The sequence below is a fragment of the Tigriopus californicus genome, chromosome 12 (assembly GCF_007210705.1).
Source record: "Tigriopus californicus strain San Diego chromosome 12, Tcal_SD_v2.1, whole genome shotgun sequence".
NCBI classification, from domain to species: domain Eukaryota; kingdom Metazoa; phylum Arthropoda; class Copepoda; order Harpacticoida; family Harpacticidae; genus Tigriopus; species Tigriopus californicus.
The window spans coordinates 2158108-2175873 of NC_081451.1; the positions used below are offsets into that span (position 1 = coordinate 2158108).

General features: G+C 38.1%; 1 protein-coding gene across 1 annotated transcript; it reads left to right on the forward strand.

Moving 5' to 3' along the window:
- The first annotated feature begins 387 nt into the window (after positions 1-387).
- LOC131892074 (MORN repeat-containing protein 1-like) lies at positions 388-15394 on the forward strand. The gene is made up of 8 exons (XM_059241808.1): positions 388-866; positions 5643-5753; positions 7193-7359; positions 8084-8368; positions 9710-9813; positions 11061-11182; positions 11254-11441; positions 15067-15394. Exons 1-8 carry the CDS (start codon positions 747-749, stop codon positions 15239-15241), a joined length of 1272 nt encoding a protein of 423 aa, XP_059097791.1. The 5' UTR covers positions 388-746; the 3' UTR covers positions 15242-15394.
- The last annotated feature ends 2372 nt before the right edge of the window (positions 15395-17766 follow it).

A 17766-nucleotide genomic window follows, 5' to 3' on the forward strand; every position in this document is an offset into this window, starting at 1 on the left:
ATTACGTACAGGACTAAAATTTTCAAACGAAAGCAACTGGCTTGCCTAAAAACGAAGTAGTTGCCAACATTTCTCGCGCCCTCAGACCTTGAAGCCTCCTGATCTTTAAAATTCAAGGCCAAAAGCATGCAGTATAAACACAGAAAAAACAACATTTCTTCCATTTGCAGCCTCCCTCTTAGAATGAACGGTACGAAAAATGTCCATTATTTGTCCAGATGTGGTTCAAACACAAGGAACTGCCCACGTAAACTCTCAAGATTCACGATGCGAGCGAACCGAGGGATTGAGTACAACTACAGTCTACAGGTCTCTATCCTGATGTACCGATTCAAGTAGAACACCCTCCACCTTGAGATCTGACATCATGCATTCTCTTTTAGGCCTTAAAACCGGATTCTCGTCGGAAATTTTCATTTTCCCATTTGGGTGCAATCCACTCATTATATCAAACTATGGCGACAATGAAGATTTTGGTACCGTGACCCTAGGACTAGGCGTTTGTGACGATCTGACGAGAATATTAGCAAACATGGGCAGGCACAGTTTTAGTTCACTTTTCTGTCAGTCTGTCTTACGGAACTGTGCGTTTGTTTGGCTCAGGTTAAGAGAGTGAGAGTTTTTTGCTTGAAACATTGACCATTCTCTCTCATCACAAGTCCTGAGATTTCCTGATTAAAGCTAAAAGTTTTAACACAATCACAAAGTGAATTAAAACAGGTGTGCTCCAGTGATCATTGAAAAAAATGGTTCATTCCACTAAACAGGATAAAATTGAGTTGCCTTATGGAGTTTACTCAGGTGAAGTTCGTGATGGGAAACCAAATGGAAATGGAAAGGTCCAATTCCAATCACAGGATGAGCAGGTACTGATATCGAATTAATTTTCTATCACATATTCAATATTTGAATGGTTTTTATGCTGGTCCCTATTTACCTGAGAGACTCAAGCTAGGTTCGGGGGAGTAATATTGTCAATGTTGTGAATATGTGACCGGAAATATCAGTATGAACTCACGCAAACCTAGTAACCTTGTTGTATGGAATTTGACAAAAGGTCAAGGTCGTTGAAATTGAAAGAGCCTTAAGGTGCTTTCAAATTATCTTTTTTTGTAATTATCAAACAAATTTGATCACTTGGATTAAAGGTCGAGTGTGGGTGGATCTTATAAGACAAAATGAAGCGTGGGTGAATACCGAAAGCTCCGCTATGTACCTGCTAAGTTTGGCTGAGGTATTATACAAAGCTGTTGTGCATTTCTAATTTTAAAATCAGCCCAAGTTTCAGGCGCTTCCCTTGTACGTTCCTGTCAATCAAATGTTTACCAAAAATAACCATACCGACAATTGTGTAATATGTTATTCAATCAAAAAATGTGCTCATCTATTATGGGCCTGATAGGTTTGCAGTCACGTGTCAGAAGAAAGAATGCCTGTCCGACGACCGACGGGACGGTTGGCTAAACCATAAAACACTAGAATAAAGGCAGCGACGCTGAGGTTGAAAATAATCAATTCCAAATGGAGCTAATTCATTACAATCTTCCTCAAGTGTGTCAGACCCCTGGTCACTCCAAAGACATTTTACAAATTTCAGCTCAATCAAACAACTGGATCAAATACTATGATCTCATAAAGCGCAGTACATGTCACATAGGGTATAAAATGAATATCTATTTGCTTTCTTGTGGTAATCAATAACCACAAGAGAGCTAGCTAACTCAATCTTTGCAAAGTTATGATTATGAGTTTTGAGAAGGTATGGATTTTGATCCCAACCTTTGATTGAGATGAAAATTTGAATACGTACTATAAGCGTACTCATTTCACGAAAACGCAGTGTTCAGGTAGGCCCATTTTGAATGTATATTTTAAGAGTGCTTAGAAGCTCATGAAACGGCAACAAACTTGGAAACCGCCTTTTTCCAACACATCAACAGATTTTTGTACCAAAAGGCACTCTCTTGTTTTAATTTTGTAAATAATCTCGATTGGGAACTGGGTGCAGAGACCAGCGAGGTTGAGTATATGTCATCAAATTCGATCGATCTGATTGGCTGCCACATTGACTTTGTTTGGAAACTTTCGTAACAGGGAATCAGTCACTTCCAGAGAGACCTAACACGTTTGTATTGCATAAGAAAACAAAGCTTTGAATAGTTTATGACAAATTTGATTCACCTTGGGCTCAACCAACTTATTCCACAACATTAGAGTGTCATTTGCCATTAGAATTGCATCAGTATGGTATTTCTCAATAAAATATATTAGTCACTACAGCGCTACATAAGGTAGAGTACAACCCTTTTTTGAGAGATTCAGGAAGTTCACATGCCATAATGCTAATGTGAATAATGGAATGAGATATTTTAGCAGTCTAATCCGATGAAAAAGTGGGTTTAGAAAGTATTTGGAAAATAACAAAACTATTTCCAATAACCTAAATGCCATGTCCATGAATCGGCTTGTCTTCAAGCCAAATTTCGCAATGTCCTCGAAGAAAATATTCAAAAATGCTCGTCATGACAGTACTTCGTCTTATACAGCACATCAATTCAAAATCGATTTGTAAACTTTTTAATTCTTCTAATGGCCTACATTTTTGAAGTGGAGCCACATGTCAAACCTCGCGCTTCTCTACCAGGGTCTCTAGGTTGACCTTGCTCTTCTTGGTTGACTTTCCCTCAGGAGAGAAAACTCAGGCGGCAAATTTGAAATTGTTCGTAGAGAGCATAAATCAAATATGGCGAAATGAGGGTATCCTATAAGCTAAGGGCATTTGACATGGGTTACTCTGTGTGCTTTCGAATCCGAAATCGTACAACACAACCCTTGCATCCCCGTCTATATTTCAGTGGTTTATGGTCGCCCAAAACAATGGATGATGCTCTTCTGGGCATTCCTCTCAAGCCGATGGTACTCTTTATAAAGTCAACCCAGCAACCGGTCGGTCGTCCATCATCCACTTCTAGACGCTTAAAATATGAAGATTGACCCTGGGACAATTTAGTCGCAATATGTTAACGCAATTGTTATTTCAAATCTTGGCCCCAGGCTCGAAAACGTTATTTTATTCTCTTACCCTTTTGGTTATCTCCCGCGTCATCTTGGCCCCTCTCCTCCCCCTTTTTGTGCTTTTCTACATGCTGTGTGTGCTCTTCTGCACCTTTTATATTTGGTTTTTATTGAAGAAAAGTCCCGTAACACTAAGCTTAAAACAAGGACAAATTAAACGTGCTGTCAAAATCCTTGAAGGATACCACAAAACTTCTCTATTTTTACATATCCTGTCATAGACTATAAAACACGAACATACGTTCAAAAAAAAAATCATTTTGCGTGTTAGTTTCAATGTATGGTACTTCAATTTGTATTCTTACAACGAAAATATTTTGAGATAGATTTCCCATGAAACCCGCGTCTTCGAAAAAGTCAGCACAAATACTGGAAGAAAAACAAGAAAAGTCAGAAGTTGTATTGTTGCCTCTCAATGAAGGGATGTAAACCATTTCTCGACAAATGTTAATCAGGTAACCGCTATAATAGAAATTGAGTTAAAATCGTAAAATCTTGATCACATATGACATGGTACGATTGTCAACTCAAGAGATCGTTGGGAAAGGAGGTCTTAAAATTGACATTTGTAACACGTGTTTAAAGCCACCGCTAATAATCATACTCTCTCTTTTCTGGAGAACACTAAATAATTAAACGTATCAGTAATTAGATTCTTAACATGCTTCGATCCAAAAATAAGGAGCAACAATACCTGTACGTAATGTGATACAGAAAAGCAGATAGTTTCTGCTCCTCGGAGAGCCATCTTTGTGAGAAACCAAACATTTTTCTCAATTTCTTTGAAGCAATTACAGTTTCCGAAGAGCGAATCTTGGCTCAATTCATGTTTTCATTCATATTGCAAGTGTTTCAAATTGGATTATTCATTGTTAAATTTAAAACTTTCACTGAATATCAAGACCTAACAATGCTTATTGTAATTTTGTAAATTCCGGTCAAAAGCACAAGGTGTGAAAAAGCGTGTATGTAGGCTTTGGAAAATAGAAATGAAAAAGATGCAACAAACCATCTCATCACCCAATACTCAAATAGTGAAAAGAAAGTTGAAGAAACACTTGTCTTTTGAGTCAATCCTGTTTCCCAGTTTTAGCCAAATTAAGAGAATTCTACTGATCTGTGGCCAACATAAATGAAGAATCTGCTCAAACAAAGGTTTTGGAAAGGGCTTATGAACCCCTTCCTCAACAATACATTGCTCAACATACATATCACTTTCTTTATGGAATAGGCCATTAAAGACCAACCACACAAGTCCAACCAATCTGGGCATTCTAGACTCACGAACTTCACCCCAATCCTTATTAGATTCCAACAAAAAATGGTACTCATATGTTGAGCAGAAATTCAAGCACCTACTGGTTCCTTCCCAGTTCCTTCGTCAATTTAAGTGTTTTTCACACCTCCAAATCGTCAAACTTCTGCAATTTCTGATGGAAGTGGAAACAGCATATTTTGTCAAAGTCTAAATATCATTCTTCTTTAGACAGACTCCAGTAATTTGCTAAGGTACTTTAGGCTTGGAGACTATGTGGAAGCATCAACTTTAGGAAAAGGTTTAACGTAAGCAATAAATAGAGATTTGAGAATGTAAAGACATCAATCAAGTGAGCAACATATGCCATATATTGCCATGCTTTCTCGTTTTGCCAGGTGTCTACACCACATTTTAGCACTAAGACAGCATTTGTTATTGTTCTTTTGCTTGAGGTGGGATGCTGAATTTAGGATCACTTTTCATCTTAACTACAAGTTGCAAAGCTGAACAATTGGTTTGGACATTAATCAAGTATTAGGATAAGTTTGATGTTCATCCCCATAAGTTAATTAATTGGCATTTACTAATATTCATGAAATAACTCAAAACCAATGCTGCTCATCAATGAGTTCGCAAGTGTTAATATCCAACTCATTGTAATCCTGATTTGATCCAGTTTTCACTCTTGATATTCAAGTTATTGGTAATTGATGTTAATCCCTGTCTTAAGCTTTCCTGGAATTTATAGAAATACTTCCCTTTTAATAAGCAATCTTCACTTACTTTATATCATATGTTTTAAATAGAAAAATGTTGAAACTATATGAGTTCTAATCATAGTAGCTTCTAAGGCAATGGCTCTACCCAAAAAAACCTAAATATATCATTTTGGGAGTCAAAACTATTCCGGCATCTCCCAAAATTTTATCCCCCAAGATCTTGATTTTAGAAAAATAAAAATTCTGAAACTTAATAACATTTTCAGGACTTTATGGTTCACTTTAAAAAAAAACAGATTTTTAAGCTCTCACGTTCTTCAATGTGAGGGAGTTTTTTAATATATTTTGACGATATCATTGTGTCGCTAATTCTTCAGTCTCACTCTAAAGCTTAACTCCCTCGTGAATCCAAAATGAAAACCCAAATTTGGCCAACAGATGTCGCAAGTCAATTGCTTATCTATCTTGACCAAACGGCGCACACTTGTCCAGAGCTCTCGCGCTGATGCCTTACTAGGACTCATGTTACTCGAAAATATCGCGAGGAAATGTTGCGTAAGAAACCAACTTATCAAGAAATCTTTTTTTAGGGCCGCCAATACTTCGAAGGAACTTGGTCCAATGGAAGACGAAATGGACCTGGTCGCATGATTTGGAACACGGGCGAGGAATTCAACGGAGAATGGAAGGACAACCTTCAGGTAGAAGACAAATAGAGAAAACTCTTGCCCTTTCCTACCCCAAGTGCTCCTTTATCCATAACTTAACGCCAGAGTACGACTTTGTTCTAAAAATATCCTTTGTGAGAGCTACTATGTTGTGAGAGTAGGAACCCTTTTACGGATGGGAGGAAAGTATTATATCAACTTAGAAGACTGAGGCATTGAATAGAGAACAATGGAATTGGCCTTTGCAACTGTGACTTTGATTAGATCAGCTTGGAATCTTACCCTAATGTTTTTTCTATCGTGACGATAATTCGAATAGCAACGAGAAACGATCAATATTAACAGGAAAACAACTATGATCAAGATGTTCATGAAAAGCGGATCTAAAAGGACGAAAAAACAAATACAGGACCCTTGACTAACAGATTGGTTTCAAATTATTTTGTAAAACAACTTTTTTTGAAAGTAAATGTGAATAATTGAAAAGCTGAAACAAATCAATCTTCACTAGTTTAAGGATTTTGCAGACATATATTGTCCTGTTGGAAGGCCGCAACACTGCAAACTGTGGAATGCATTCTATACGTTTGTTTTGGTCACCATTTCCTTACTTCTGACAAGACCTTTAGTTTTTTTCGAAAAATACAAAAAACAAAAAGGGGGCGTTTTTTAATTTTTCGAAAAATTACCGAAAAATGGACCAAAGTAGGTGAAAGTGTCTTTGAGTACTGGGGTAGGCGGGCTGAGTCTCGCCCGTCCAGCGAAGCCAGCCATCAACAACGTCTTTTTACTATTTCCAATTTGATTTTCCATCTGTGAGCGTGGTCAGCGGCTCAAAGTCTCCAAGAGAATCAAACCCGGGAACTCTCACATCTAAGAAATCTTTGCTGACCATATAAGGGTGACTTCCAATGGCGAGATTTGAACCCATGCCCTCTGGGGAACTATGTCACCCTCTATTGGGTATAAAAGACCACTCTACTCTCATAGATCCTTAACTTGAAAGCGTATATTTTTGCCAAGCATACTAAGCTCGGGCACTGAAATATACTTTTGGGAAACATAAATTTTATTTGTCTTGTAAGGGCTTGCGTAGCAAAACCATACATATATTAATGCTCATATGTTCATGTTCATTTAGTCATGTTCTAAATCCTTTTTCAAATTTTAATTTCTAGTATGATATTAACTTATTATGCACCGCGTTGAAGCCTGTCAAAATGGGCAGGAAGTTCGAAATGTGCAACAATAATTTTTCGGTTTTTGGTTAAGACTGTTTTTTCGAAAAAAAGTGGAAAAAAACAGTTTTTGATAAATTTTGAAAAAAAAATTCGAAAAAAGAAGTCTACATCTGACGACCAACTTACCAGATGAGTTTAGTGAGCTTTGAATGCATGACTTTTGTCCAACAATTTCAAAGGTTTTTCATACTACATAACCAAGCTCACTCCCTAATGAAATCTCTTTCAAAGGTTGGCCAAGGAGAGCATCGTTTTGCATCCGGAGACTATGATATCGCCACGTGGGATCAAGGCCTCAGACATGGTCCAGCCACTTACTTCAAGCCTGATGGCAATAAAGAAGAAGCCACCTATATTGAGGGTTACGAAAATGGCCCATCTGTTGTTCATTTCACAAGGTAAACTTAGCGCCAATGTCAAGACTTGGTCACGAACTGCTAGAAATAATTGACTGTGAACGAGCTTTCGGACAAATCGGCCTGCTCTGCGTCATGGCGGCTCTGAGCTACTTTTCGAATTAAAGTAATAGAATTAGGAATGTAGATCTTCTCAATTAAAGTCGGATCATTTTAAAGTGTTCATTTCAAAATTTAAATAGTCAAGAGCTTGTTCAGCTGACCAAGAGCAGATAGAAAATTTAAATTTTATGTTTTGTTTCCTATATACGTAACTGTGGACGTATCTCCTGAATTCCTTAAGAATAGTTTTGGGCTCAAACTTGGACAAGTTCATCCACTTAACCAGATAATGATGTCGTATGAAGTGCCTGTTTGGAATGAAGAGAACGGTTTAGGATACGAGGAACTTTCATTTCCGTTCGCAGTTCACATCTCTGACAGTCCGTGACTTAAAAATAGCTTGTTTCGAAATTTTGTTTAGTGTTAAGAGTGTCTCTGTGAATTGTCCTCTTCACCACAATTTGACACGTAACTCATACAATTGGCTATCTATTTTTACACACCTTAGTTTTCAAACATGACCAATTTTGAAGCAATTGTGGTGCAGCATGACATTTGTCCAAGGCGTTTTGTTTTCCTGTCTGTCCTCAAGGTGTCAGCATGATTCCACAAATGGCCGATTATATCAATGAGCATGTCAAAACACTTGGTGTTTTCCTTTTAGTGGCAATAAAGAGGAAAGAAATTATAGCAATGGTGAGCTGAGTGGTCCGGCAGTTGTTCATGGTGTGAACGGGGATAAATTGGAGTTTAGCTACGTGGACGGCAAGTTCAGTGGAGCAGGTATCTACCAGAACCGAGAGGGCCTCTGGGAGGAGAAGACATACGTGGATGGTGTTCCCCAAGGCCCCGCCAAGCTGCATTTACCCAATGGAGACACGGAGGAACGCACTTACGAGAACGGGATTCTTCATGGTATTGCCACTTTTATCAGTGGAAGTGGCGACAGGTACACGACATTTTTCCTTTAGCTGGATTTTGACCCAAGTCAGATTTACATCGTAATTGAAATTCTAATTTTGCAATTGGGATTAAAAGACTTTTGATGTCAAAGTGATTAAAGACAATTGATTAAGAACAATTGCAAATTGAGTAATTGAAAAACCAGGACCCTTGAGCACTTTGTGAGGGGAGAATTTAAACAAAAATCACAAGCAACCTGACCCTGGACAAGACCGAATTTGTCATTTAGTTCAATTTGCCGGATAGTTGCAGGAAACAGCAACATGATGTTGGGTCAAGATATTGATGCAACTAAATAAAAAAGGTCGTTTTTTTTGAGAATTGCAGCACATATCACTCGATAGTAGAAAATTCAATCAGGGATGCTCATAAAGATTTAGATGATTCCATTCTCATCTTTTCCCTAGGGGAAAAAGCGTGTCATGGGCCCTTTGGCCTGTTTGGGTAGCTGGGACTAGTTTGGGCCGTTACTTAATTTTTGCTCTTTTTCGCACCACCAAGGCCTAAACCATGAATGTACTTTAAATTTGTTAAATCAACGGAACTATCAACGACATAGAGTTCAGTTTTGCAGCTTGAGATAATACGGGCCAGGGACTTTCAGATCAATTGATTCAACACCTTGAAACAAAAATATTTATATAATATTTATAACAAGTAATTGATAATTTTTAAATGAAATTTATGTCTGGATGTCTATGCTTTGATTCAAAACTATAAAATTCCTGATTCAGACCTTGGTAATGCCCAAAAAAGCAAAACATCAGTAATTGTCCAAACTAGCCCCAGCCGTCCAAAATGGCCCATAACACGCCTTTTTTGTTAGCGGAAAGAAGATAATGGAATCACCCAACCCTTCAAAATCACCCCCTATTGTATCACGGTGCGAGTTGGTTGTGATCTTGGTTTAAGTTCTCCTTCTGCAAAATGCCCAAAATTAAGGTGTCGTGCTCCATTATTCTTTGAATTTCTTTTTTTTTTTGCTGACTTGACAAATTTCAAAGCCTTGTACGTTATTGGTCGGAGCCAGACTTGGACCATGCAAAAAAAAGGTTTTAAGATATAGTAAGTAGCTGCCAATATGTGCTTGGGGTATATCAAGTAGGCATTTTCAACTAATTGTTTAAAATGCGCTAAAAAGCAATTTCATGAATTGCCAATTGGCCAGTGTTCAATTTTAATAAATGAAAGCTTTTACGGAACGTTTTTGCGTTTTCTTGTTTATTGAAAGTGAGTGACGAAGAGAATTCTTCCACCTTCCCCACTAATACCCAGAAAGCGACTCTTATTTTCCGAAATCGATCCTGATTATGTCCTCTAATTACAGGGAAGAACGTTGTTACGTCAATGGACGGTTAGATGGTCCAGCCAAATATTTCTATCCTACAGGATCGGTGGAAACCCGGATCTATGAGCAAGGGGTCTTACAAGGTAGAAAAATCTCTCTCTTCTATATCTTCCGTCACTGGCTTTTTCATTGCTAGACTCCGTTTCACTTTGGATTCATGGACTCTGAAGGTGGTCTATGTTTACCGTCTGTCTGAGCTTTAAATGAGTCAAAGGTGTAATTACAGGTTTCTGATGAAGCCATAATACATACCATGAAATGGTATGCTCAATGCTTAATATTGAGCCAAAATTCAATATTTATCCCATCTAATCAACCCTATTCCAGACATGATGTCGTGTCAACAAATCATTTGAATATTGTTTGACCATTGTTAAAAGCTGAGTAAAAAACCTTATGACCAGCATTTTTTCCCAAAGTCTCCTTCATCTTAGAAGTAGTATAGAACACTTGTAATGAGTTGTATAAGTCAGTTATTTGGAAGTGTTTTTCTTCTGTCGCGTAAACGATATTTATAAGTGGGGAATTTCATTGAACTGAGATCCTTTGAACAAAACCCACAAGGCGAGTTAAGCAAAAAGCTTGGATCACAGATGTTGTGGAGTCAAGGAATGTTTCAAAACAATTTGAGACATCCTTGACATATCGAGTCAAATGAAGAGGCTTTCCAATCCCTCCTTTCATTATTTAGGGATCTTCTTATTTTAGACACAGAGTATTTTCGACGAGGGGCTAGAGATCTACGAAGAGAAGTAACAAACTTCAGCACTTTGCTGTTTTTTTCATTTCCAGTACTTGATTGTGTATCAAAGCTAACATAATAAGATCTGGAAGTACCACGCTGGGCATCAAAGACTGAAATCTTTTCTATTGTTTCTCTAAACAAAAACCGATTCCCAACATTGTACATTTAAATGACTGTTTTGATTCTGTCAAGTGTGGCCAATTGACCTACTCATGCAATTTACTTTTTACGTGTCAATTGGTTAGGATCAAACTCTAATTGAAGAGAATTGAATGCATTCAGCTTTCTTTTTATTTTTCTTTGCTGTCAATCAAAGTTATCAAAGAAGGATAAAAAGCCACTTTTAGCACTAGTATTGCGGACAAATGGTAAGCAAACATTTCAACCATAATAACAACAACAACAACCACCAACTTCTGATAGCCTTAAATGAGTTCATTAAGAAGTAAGCTGAAGTACTCCACATGTGTCAGTCTTCACTTTAGAGCTTTAGGCGTGGGTGGTCGGTCGGTTCGAAAAGGAAATGGAGTACAAGTTTGATGAAATCGTTTTATACCAACATACTTCCACTCATTATGATTCTAGGAATGGCTGTGATTCAAACCAAAGATGGGGATTGTGAAGATCGCATGTATGAGTCCGGACAAATACAGGGACAAGCCACCGTGGTTTTCCCAGATAGTTCCAAGGAAGTTAGGACCTATGTAGTAAGATCCACCCCTGATTGTCAAGGAACCTTGAATATATAAGAATGATCATTCTCGATGTTGTCATCTAGAACAATGCTCTAACCGGAAAGGCCATCCTGTTTGCTGCCAAAGGCGACCGTGTCCAATTTAACTACCAAGATGGAGTTCCAAGTGGCAAAGCAACTATTATTGGTGCCAATGGAGATAAAGAGCATTGCACGTATGTTCGTGGAGTAAAACACGGACCCGCCACGTACATCTGGAAAGCAGGTCACAAGTGAGTGGTTAATGCATGTGTTTGAATAATGATGATGATGACGATGATGATTAAAAGTGGAAGAGTCACTCATAAATCAGGGATTCAGACACGATTTGGACATTTCGAGGCGTTTTTATTCCCTTGGATATTGAACCAAAAGTTTGGCCCTTTGTCCCAATTTGGAGACGCAAAAAATGGGATGGAAAAGCCCATCCTAGAGAACCAGTTGACTTTGGGTACTAGTTACGAGATTTAGCTTTTGAAACCATTCAATCGTTAAGTAATGAGTTAGTTTTGCAATGTTGGACATGTTATATACAATTGCAGTGGTACTAGTTTGCGGACTATTAAAGCGTGTCATAATTTTTTAACCGCAATCCCATGATAGGTATAAGAAGTTGGTTGTCCTTATTTATCTTTATATGGAAGATTGATAAAAATATGATTATCATACAAATTAAACACAAAATGTTGCATGTTGCAGTGTCTATCTCAGTTGCATTTTCTTATATTATCGTAATCTAGTTTNACCAGTTGACTTTGGGTACTAGTTACGAGATTTAGTTTTTGAAACCATTTAATCGTTAAGTAATGAGTTAGTTTTGCAATGTTGGACATGTTATATACAATTGTAATGCTACTAGTTTGCGGACTATTAAAGCGTGTCATAGATTTTTAACCGCAAACCCATGATATAAAAAGTTGGTTGTCCTTATTCATTTTTATATGGACGATTGATAAAAATATGATTATCATACGAATTAAACAAGATGCACCTACCTTGCCCTTAAAAATGTGTTAAGAGTTTTGATCTTCATCTGGATGACGAAAGGCACAAAGTGTTGCATGTTGCAGTGTCTATCTCAGTTGCATTTTCTTATATTATCGTAATCTAGTTTCTGAAGTTTGTTGCCAGAAAAAAATATTTCAATAATGTATCTAAGTAAAAGTAAGAGAAAGTCACGTAAAATATGAAAATGAGGTGTTTAGTTCTATTATGCTTCGTAAACTGGCATTAATGTATGCTCTCATTTGATGGTTAGTTTTCCTAAATCTTTAAGACGTGACTTGCCCTTTTTCGTGGAGGAAAAAAGTTCGAGGAGACGATTTTTCCACTTGTATTTTGAATTTCTCTCCAAAATGACTATCCGCTGAAGGTTTCAATGAGTCGCAATTTTCTGCCCATCATTATTTTGTACGGCCTTTATTTAAAGAAATCTTTAAAGCCCAAGAAAGCAACTTTACCAACCCAGCCAACAACTCTTGCATTCGGATTGATTGTATGAATTTTCCCCTATAACAACCGTAGTTCATGCATAAAGATAACGCTTCTACTTGTTCTTTGAAACAAGTGAGTCTGACTTGCAATGATAGATCTCCAACCGGACCTGGGATAATCAGACAAAATTATGGTTCTATTTTTGGCTAGCTTTACACGGGGGAGAAGCTAGGCTTCTTGAAACCTTAGAAGAGAATCCGCACGTCAGAGCAGAGACCGTAACTAATGGGGGTTGGATTTCATGCTTGTTCGAAAGAAGAGAAAATGTATTTGCGCTCAAGCTTTCGAAGAGTACAGAAAAAAAAATATTGAGAGTTTTTCGCTTGGGGACACTTCTATTTGCACTTCATTGAGACAAGGAAGATTCATTGAGGATCCAATAAACATGTGGCAGCCAGCCTACTTATATACATGCCTGGAGTGTCTAGGTTTCAAATTGCCTTTTGCGAAACGTTAATCAGTGGGCCTATTCATTTTTTCATACAAGTAAATTGAAACCATGGGGAAGTAAAAATAGACTCAATAATTGGTGACTAAATACCTGCGTGAATTAGATATCTAATCACATGGAAACGACAATTTTGAGTTCTGTTCCACTCATTGTTTGCTTAATCGTTGACATTTAGATAATCAATGAATATATATCTGCATCTTGGGCTCCAGGCAAGAAAAATATCTACAAATAACATCCTCTAATTCTTTTACTAAGGGAGAGGATAGTGACGGCAACAGACCGTGCAAACCACTTGGTTTAATCAAGCAAACTTCTTTTGAAGTCAATAATTTGCCAGTTAGTGCCTTGAAATGGCTTTTAAAAAAATATGTTCCGGGTTGTTTAGATCTCTCTGCTTTGAGGCTATTGAATCTATGAAATTGTCTCACTAGAAGGAAAGTCGTGATCTTTCTGACTTATTTCATAAAGTACGCTTATCGAAACTGCCCACTGTACAGAAGTGTAAAGCTTTGGGATTTCATACAAGTGCGCCCTCTGGTTCTAGCATCAAGGAAGTGTCACCACATTTCTTACTGATGACAAAAAGTTGGCACCAAATAAGTTTTCTCATTTTCTGCATTTTTTTGTCACTTGCTATGTAATGTCAACATTATCAAATAGATATTGGACTAAAATGGTTCAAAATTATTGTCGAACGGTATCCTAAGATGGCGGACAACTTTGTCACTGAAAATTTGGAAGCACTGGATGTGCTAAAATCATGCTAGTTCTTTCCGCGGATGTGGCTAGCTCACACAGCTGAAATCCGATCCGGTACTTTACACGTCTCTATAGAGGAAGCAAAACCTACAGAGTTCCCTGCGATCTAGCCCTCCATGTCTAGCCAGATGAACTAGTTTTCAGAGCGAATAAATGAAAGCTGACCGGCTGTTAGGGTATAGTTTCTGATTGTAGAGGCGCTGCTTTCTATCGGCTGGAGGTGCACTGTTCCAGTTACCGATTCAGGCGCAGTAAAAAGCCAGAACAAACTCGACTTTTCCTTTTTTTTGTTTCTTTTTCTATTCTGCCCATTGACTCGAATTCGGCGGGAAATTTAAATTCAATCACTTTTAGCAGAAGGCAAATCATTTTTAACGAAGATCGAAGAACGTCATTTCAGGTTCCAATTGAAGTACTAAACTTAGGAAGTTCTTCATCATGACAATGACGTGGAGAATTCTGATACATGTTTAGTGACTCATCTTTATTTTATCTAAAGTTATGGCAGATACAATAGGCTTCTTCCGACTCAAGCTCTCGACATTACAAATGATTTCAATGGGGATCCTTATTTGCAATGTCAGACAGGCCAAACGAAATGCGTAAGAGGCACGGAGCTAAATAGATTGCTCGTAATATGCCACGATTATGTATGTGACCTGGGTCACCTAAGATTTTGAAAAAAATAGCCTAAACAACTCTTTTGTATTTATGGTGCTAAGGTCGAGGTGGTGAACCTTGCCCGGCTAGTGAAGTTAGCCGTCCCATCATCCGTATGTAGTTCCGATAGGCAGAGTAGTAGTCCGCATCAGATTGGTTCGCCGTATGTGGGTGTGGTTAGCTTCTAAAAGTTTATTTACGAAACTCAAACCCATTTCAATTCAATTAATAAAAATTGACCCTACCAGCCCAATTTTTGGTAGAGGCTGACTTACAAAGCGCACTCTGAAGTTCAGTGCGTGAACCATATTTCGAGTAGTGAAAGAAGCCTCCTCACAAAATTAATGGCGACATCCCTTATTCATTGCTTGGATTTCATAATGTCAAGACCTCATAACCTCTTAAGGAGCTAATGCTCACGCAATCTTTCTATCATTGGGAGGTCACTTGCTTTCATACAATCACTTGAAGATGACTTTCTCTGATTCCAGAGAGGAGTTCCAATACGACAATGGGAACAAAAATGGCCCTTCAGTGTTGACGGGAGCTTCTGGAGCACAAAGGCGTGGTACGAGGAAGAATGGATTCTGGCATGGATCTGCCACTTTCAAGACCGCTGATGGGGAGGTTCAAGATGAAAAATGGAACATGGGACAGAAGATCTAACTCGACCGATTCCATTGATGCAGATGATCGATGAACCTCTGATTGCAAATAACCGCGGAGGTGTGCAATAGAATGATCCTGGTCATAACCTATTGTCTAATAACCTTGATAAAGTTATAAAATGACTAATAAATTATAATTCATTTGCCGGAATGATCTGATCTGTACTTAGACCAATTATGAGGTTTGTGGGAAAATTTCTCGATGAGTCGTCACAACTCATGTCAATTTTATTTAATTGTAGAAATTAACCATTACGTGTAATTGCACTGATACATTGCGCACCACCTTCTTTCATAAAATTATAGTTTTGATGTGCACCACTGCACAAAAAAAATAAAATTATCATACTAGATAGCTTTTCTATTTCCAAGCTACCGCAATTTATCACATTTGACCTCGAATTTGGTGCATAGGGTAAAAAGTGGATTATTACCTCAGAGATATATTGCCTTTTCTGTTTTTTTCCTAATGAAATACATAGTTTTATGTAGTATCTTATTTGTAGTTGTTTTCAATGAGTGTCGGGTCTAAAGTAGTACGGACAATTTGACAAAAAAAATTGGCTACAGGTTAGATTAAATTATGACTTGTAACACCAATTTCCGTCGCAAAATAATCGTTTTCTAAACAATAGTTCAAAACCCAGGAAAAGGGGATCGTTATAAATTCATTGGTTTTTGCGGTTGTATAAAGTTTATTTCCGATTTCAAAGAGTTGAGAGGTCAACATCTTTAACTCATTTGCCGTAACATGCCCGCTTGTTCACAAAGGAGCTCGGGCAAACCCTCAAACACAAAAGCATGAAAAGACAAATTCGTCAAAGTTTGTTCTTTACCGTTCAATTTGCTTCCTTCTAATATTCGTAGGGCATATGTAGGCCTTGTTGTTGATCCGGTAGATTCTTTCAAGTCAGACTTGGACAATTTTTTAGATAGCATTCCAGATCAACCCTCCATTCAAGGACTGGTTTGTTCTTGGTCTGCCAAGTTAAATTCGTTGGTAGACCAAATATCACATAAAGATTGAAAAGTAATAAATGACGAATTACAAACTTTCATTTTAATAGCACTGGGGATTGTGTTTCTTGTGGCGATTGTAAAAGCCCGTGAACAACCAAAACACAAAAATCTTTCGAACTTCTGCACCACTCAGCAAAGACGATGTTCCCTCTTGTTCTCAATGAATTATTTAGACTCATCTCATGATTGTGATGCTGATTCAACTGTCCTCTCAGATCATAAAAGAGCCGTTGATCAGAAGGTTAATACTCCCCCAGAAATGTAGTTGATGCGACCATCTTGGTCTTTTTACGGAATTTTACGAAGGGTATTTTAATATCGCCAGTGCAGCACTTCTCACTATTGTTCACTCAATCGTTATGTTCTCACGCTCTCCGTAAGTGCCGATTTTGGTCTTCTTCAGCATTTCGGAGGGATGTTCTGTATACAATACCATATTTGATCCTTATTGTTTGAATGAGCCTACCACTTCCAATTGCGAGAAAATTCATTGTCAAGGGCTGACTTCTTTCTTGAGATAAACGGTATGTTATTGAAGAGCAGTCAGCGTACACGCCATTATTATCATAGCCCAATGCCTAAAACAACTGCAAGCCTAACAGTTACTGGTTTAGTGTCTTAATTGATGGCATCAGGTTGCATTAAGTGAAATCATTCCTGCCATTCATATTTTTGCCATGAAATCCGGCATTGCAAAAGAATATCCCTCTAGAATTTTCGGTCTTTTAATCAACTCAATAAATGGTGTTAGGTCTAAAAGAACCTGCTACTAGAAATACTCGCACATTTTCTACATATTACAAATTCAGGAAAACGCTTGATTTTTTTTGAACAATAACTGTTTACTCCTAAACTGAGAGCCTGGACGATGGGCGATATTCATTGTTTGTTAAAACCTAAAAGGACAAATTTTTTGTTTGTACCATACTAATTTTCCATTTGACGGTGAAAAAAAGGCGTGCTCTTAATGAGGCATGAGTCAACATAAGTACTTGCACGCAAGTGAAGGAGCGCCTCCTCGCTTCAAAGCACAGAGGCCGTGTTTGGCCGAGCAAACCGCCAGGAGACTAAGGAAAGCAGACCAGGAAAGCCAGAGCATAGATAGAAGCTGCGAAATGCCTAGATACACATCACCCTAGTGTTCGTGGGGCGGAACTAGGGACATTGACACCAAGATTCATAGATGTTTTCCAAGGAGAGAGATAGCACTATTTATTAGCTAAATCTATCTTCGCTGTCACTGTGGAGCCTTACCGTGCGTTTTGCGAGCCCCTTCAAGCCCTTTGGCATCCAAGCTAGTAGTTCTGGGGGCGAATCCGGCTTCGAGTTCGGAAAAAAGGACTCGCCTCAGTACTGCAAGCTAGCCAGAACATTTAAGTCCGTCCACCTCTCTTCTTTCTGGGGCTATTTCATTGATCAATTTGCTAATATGTACGTATTGATCCACTAGCATCTTTCTAGTCAGACTTGGACAATTTTTTGACCAAGATTCCTGATCAACCC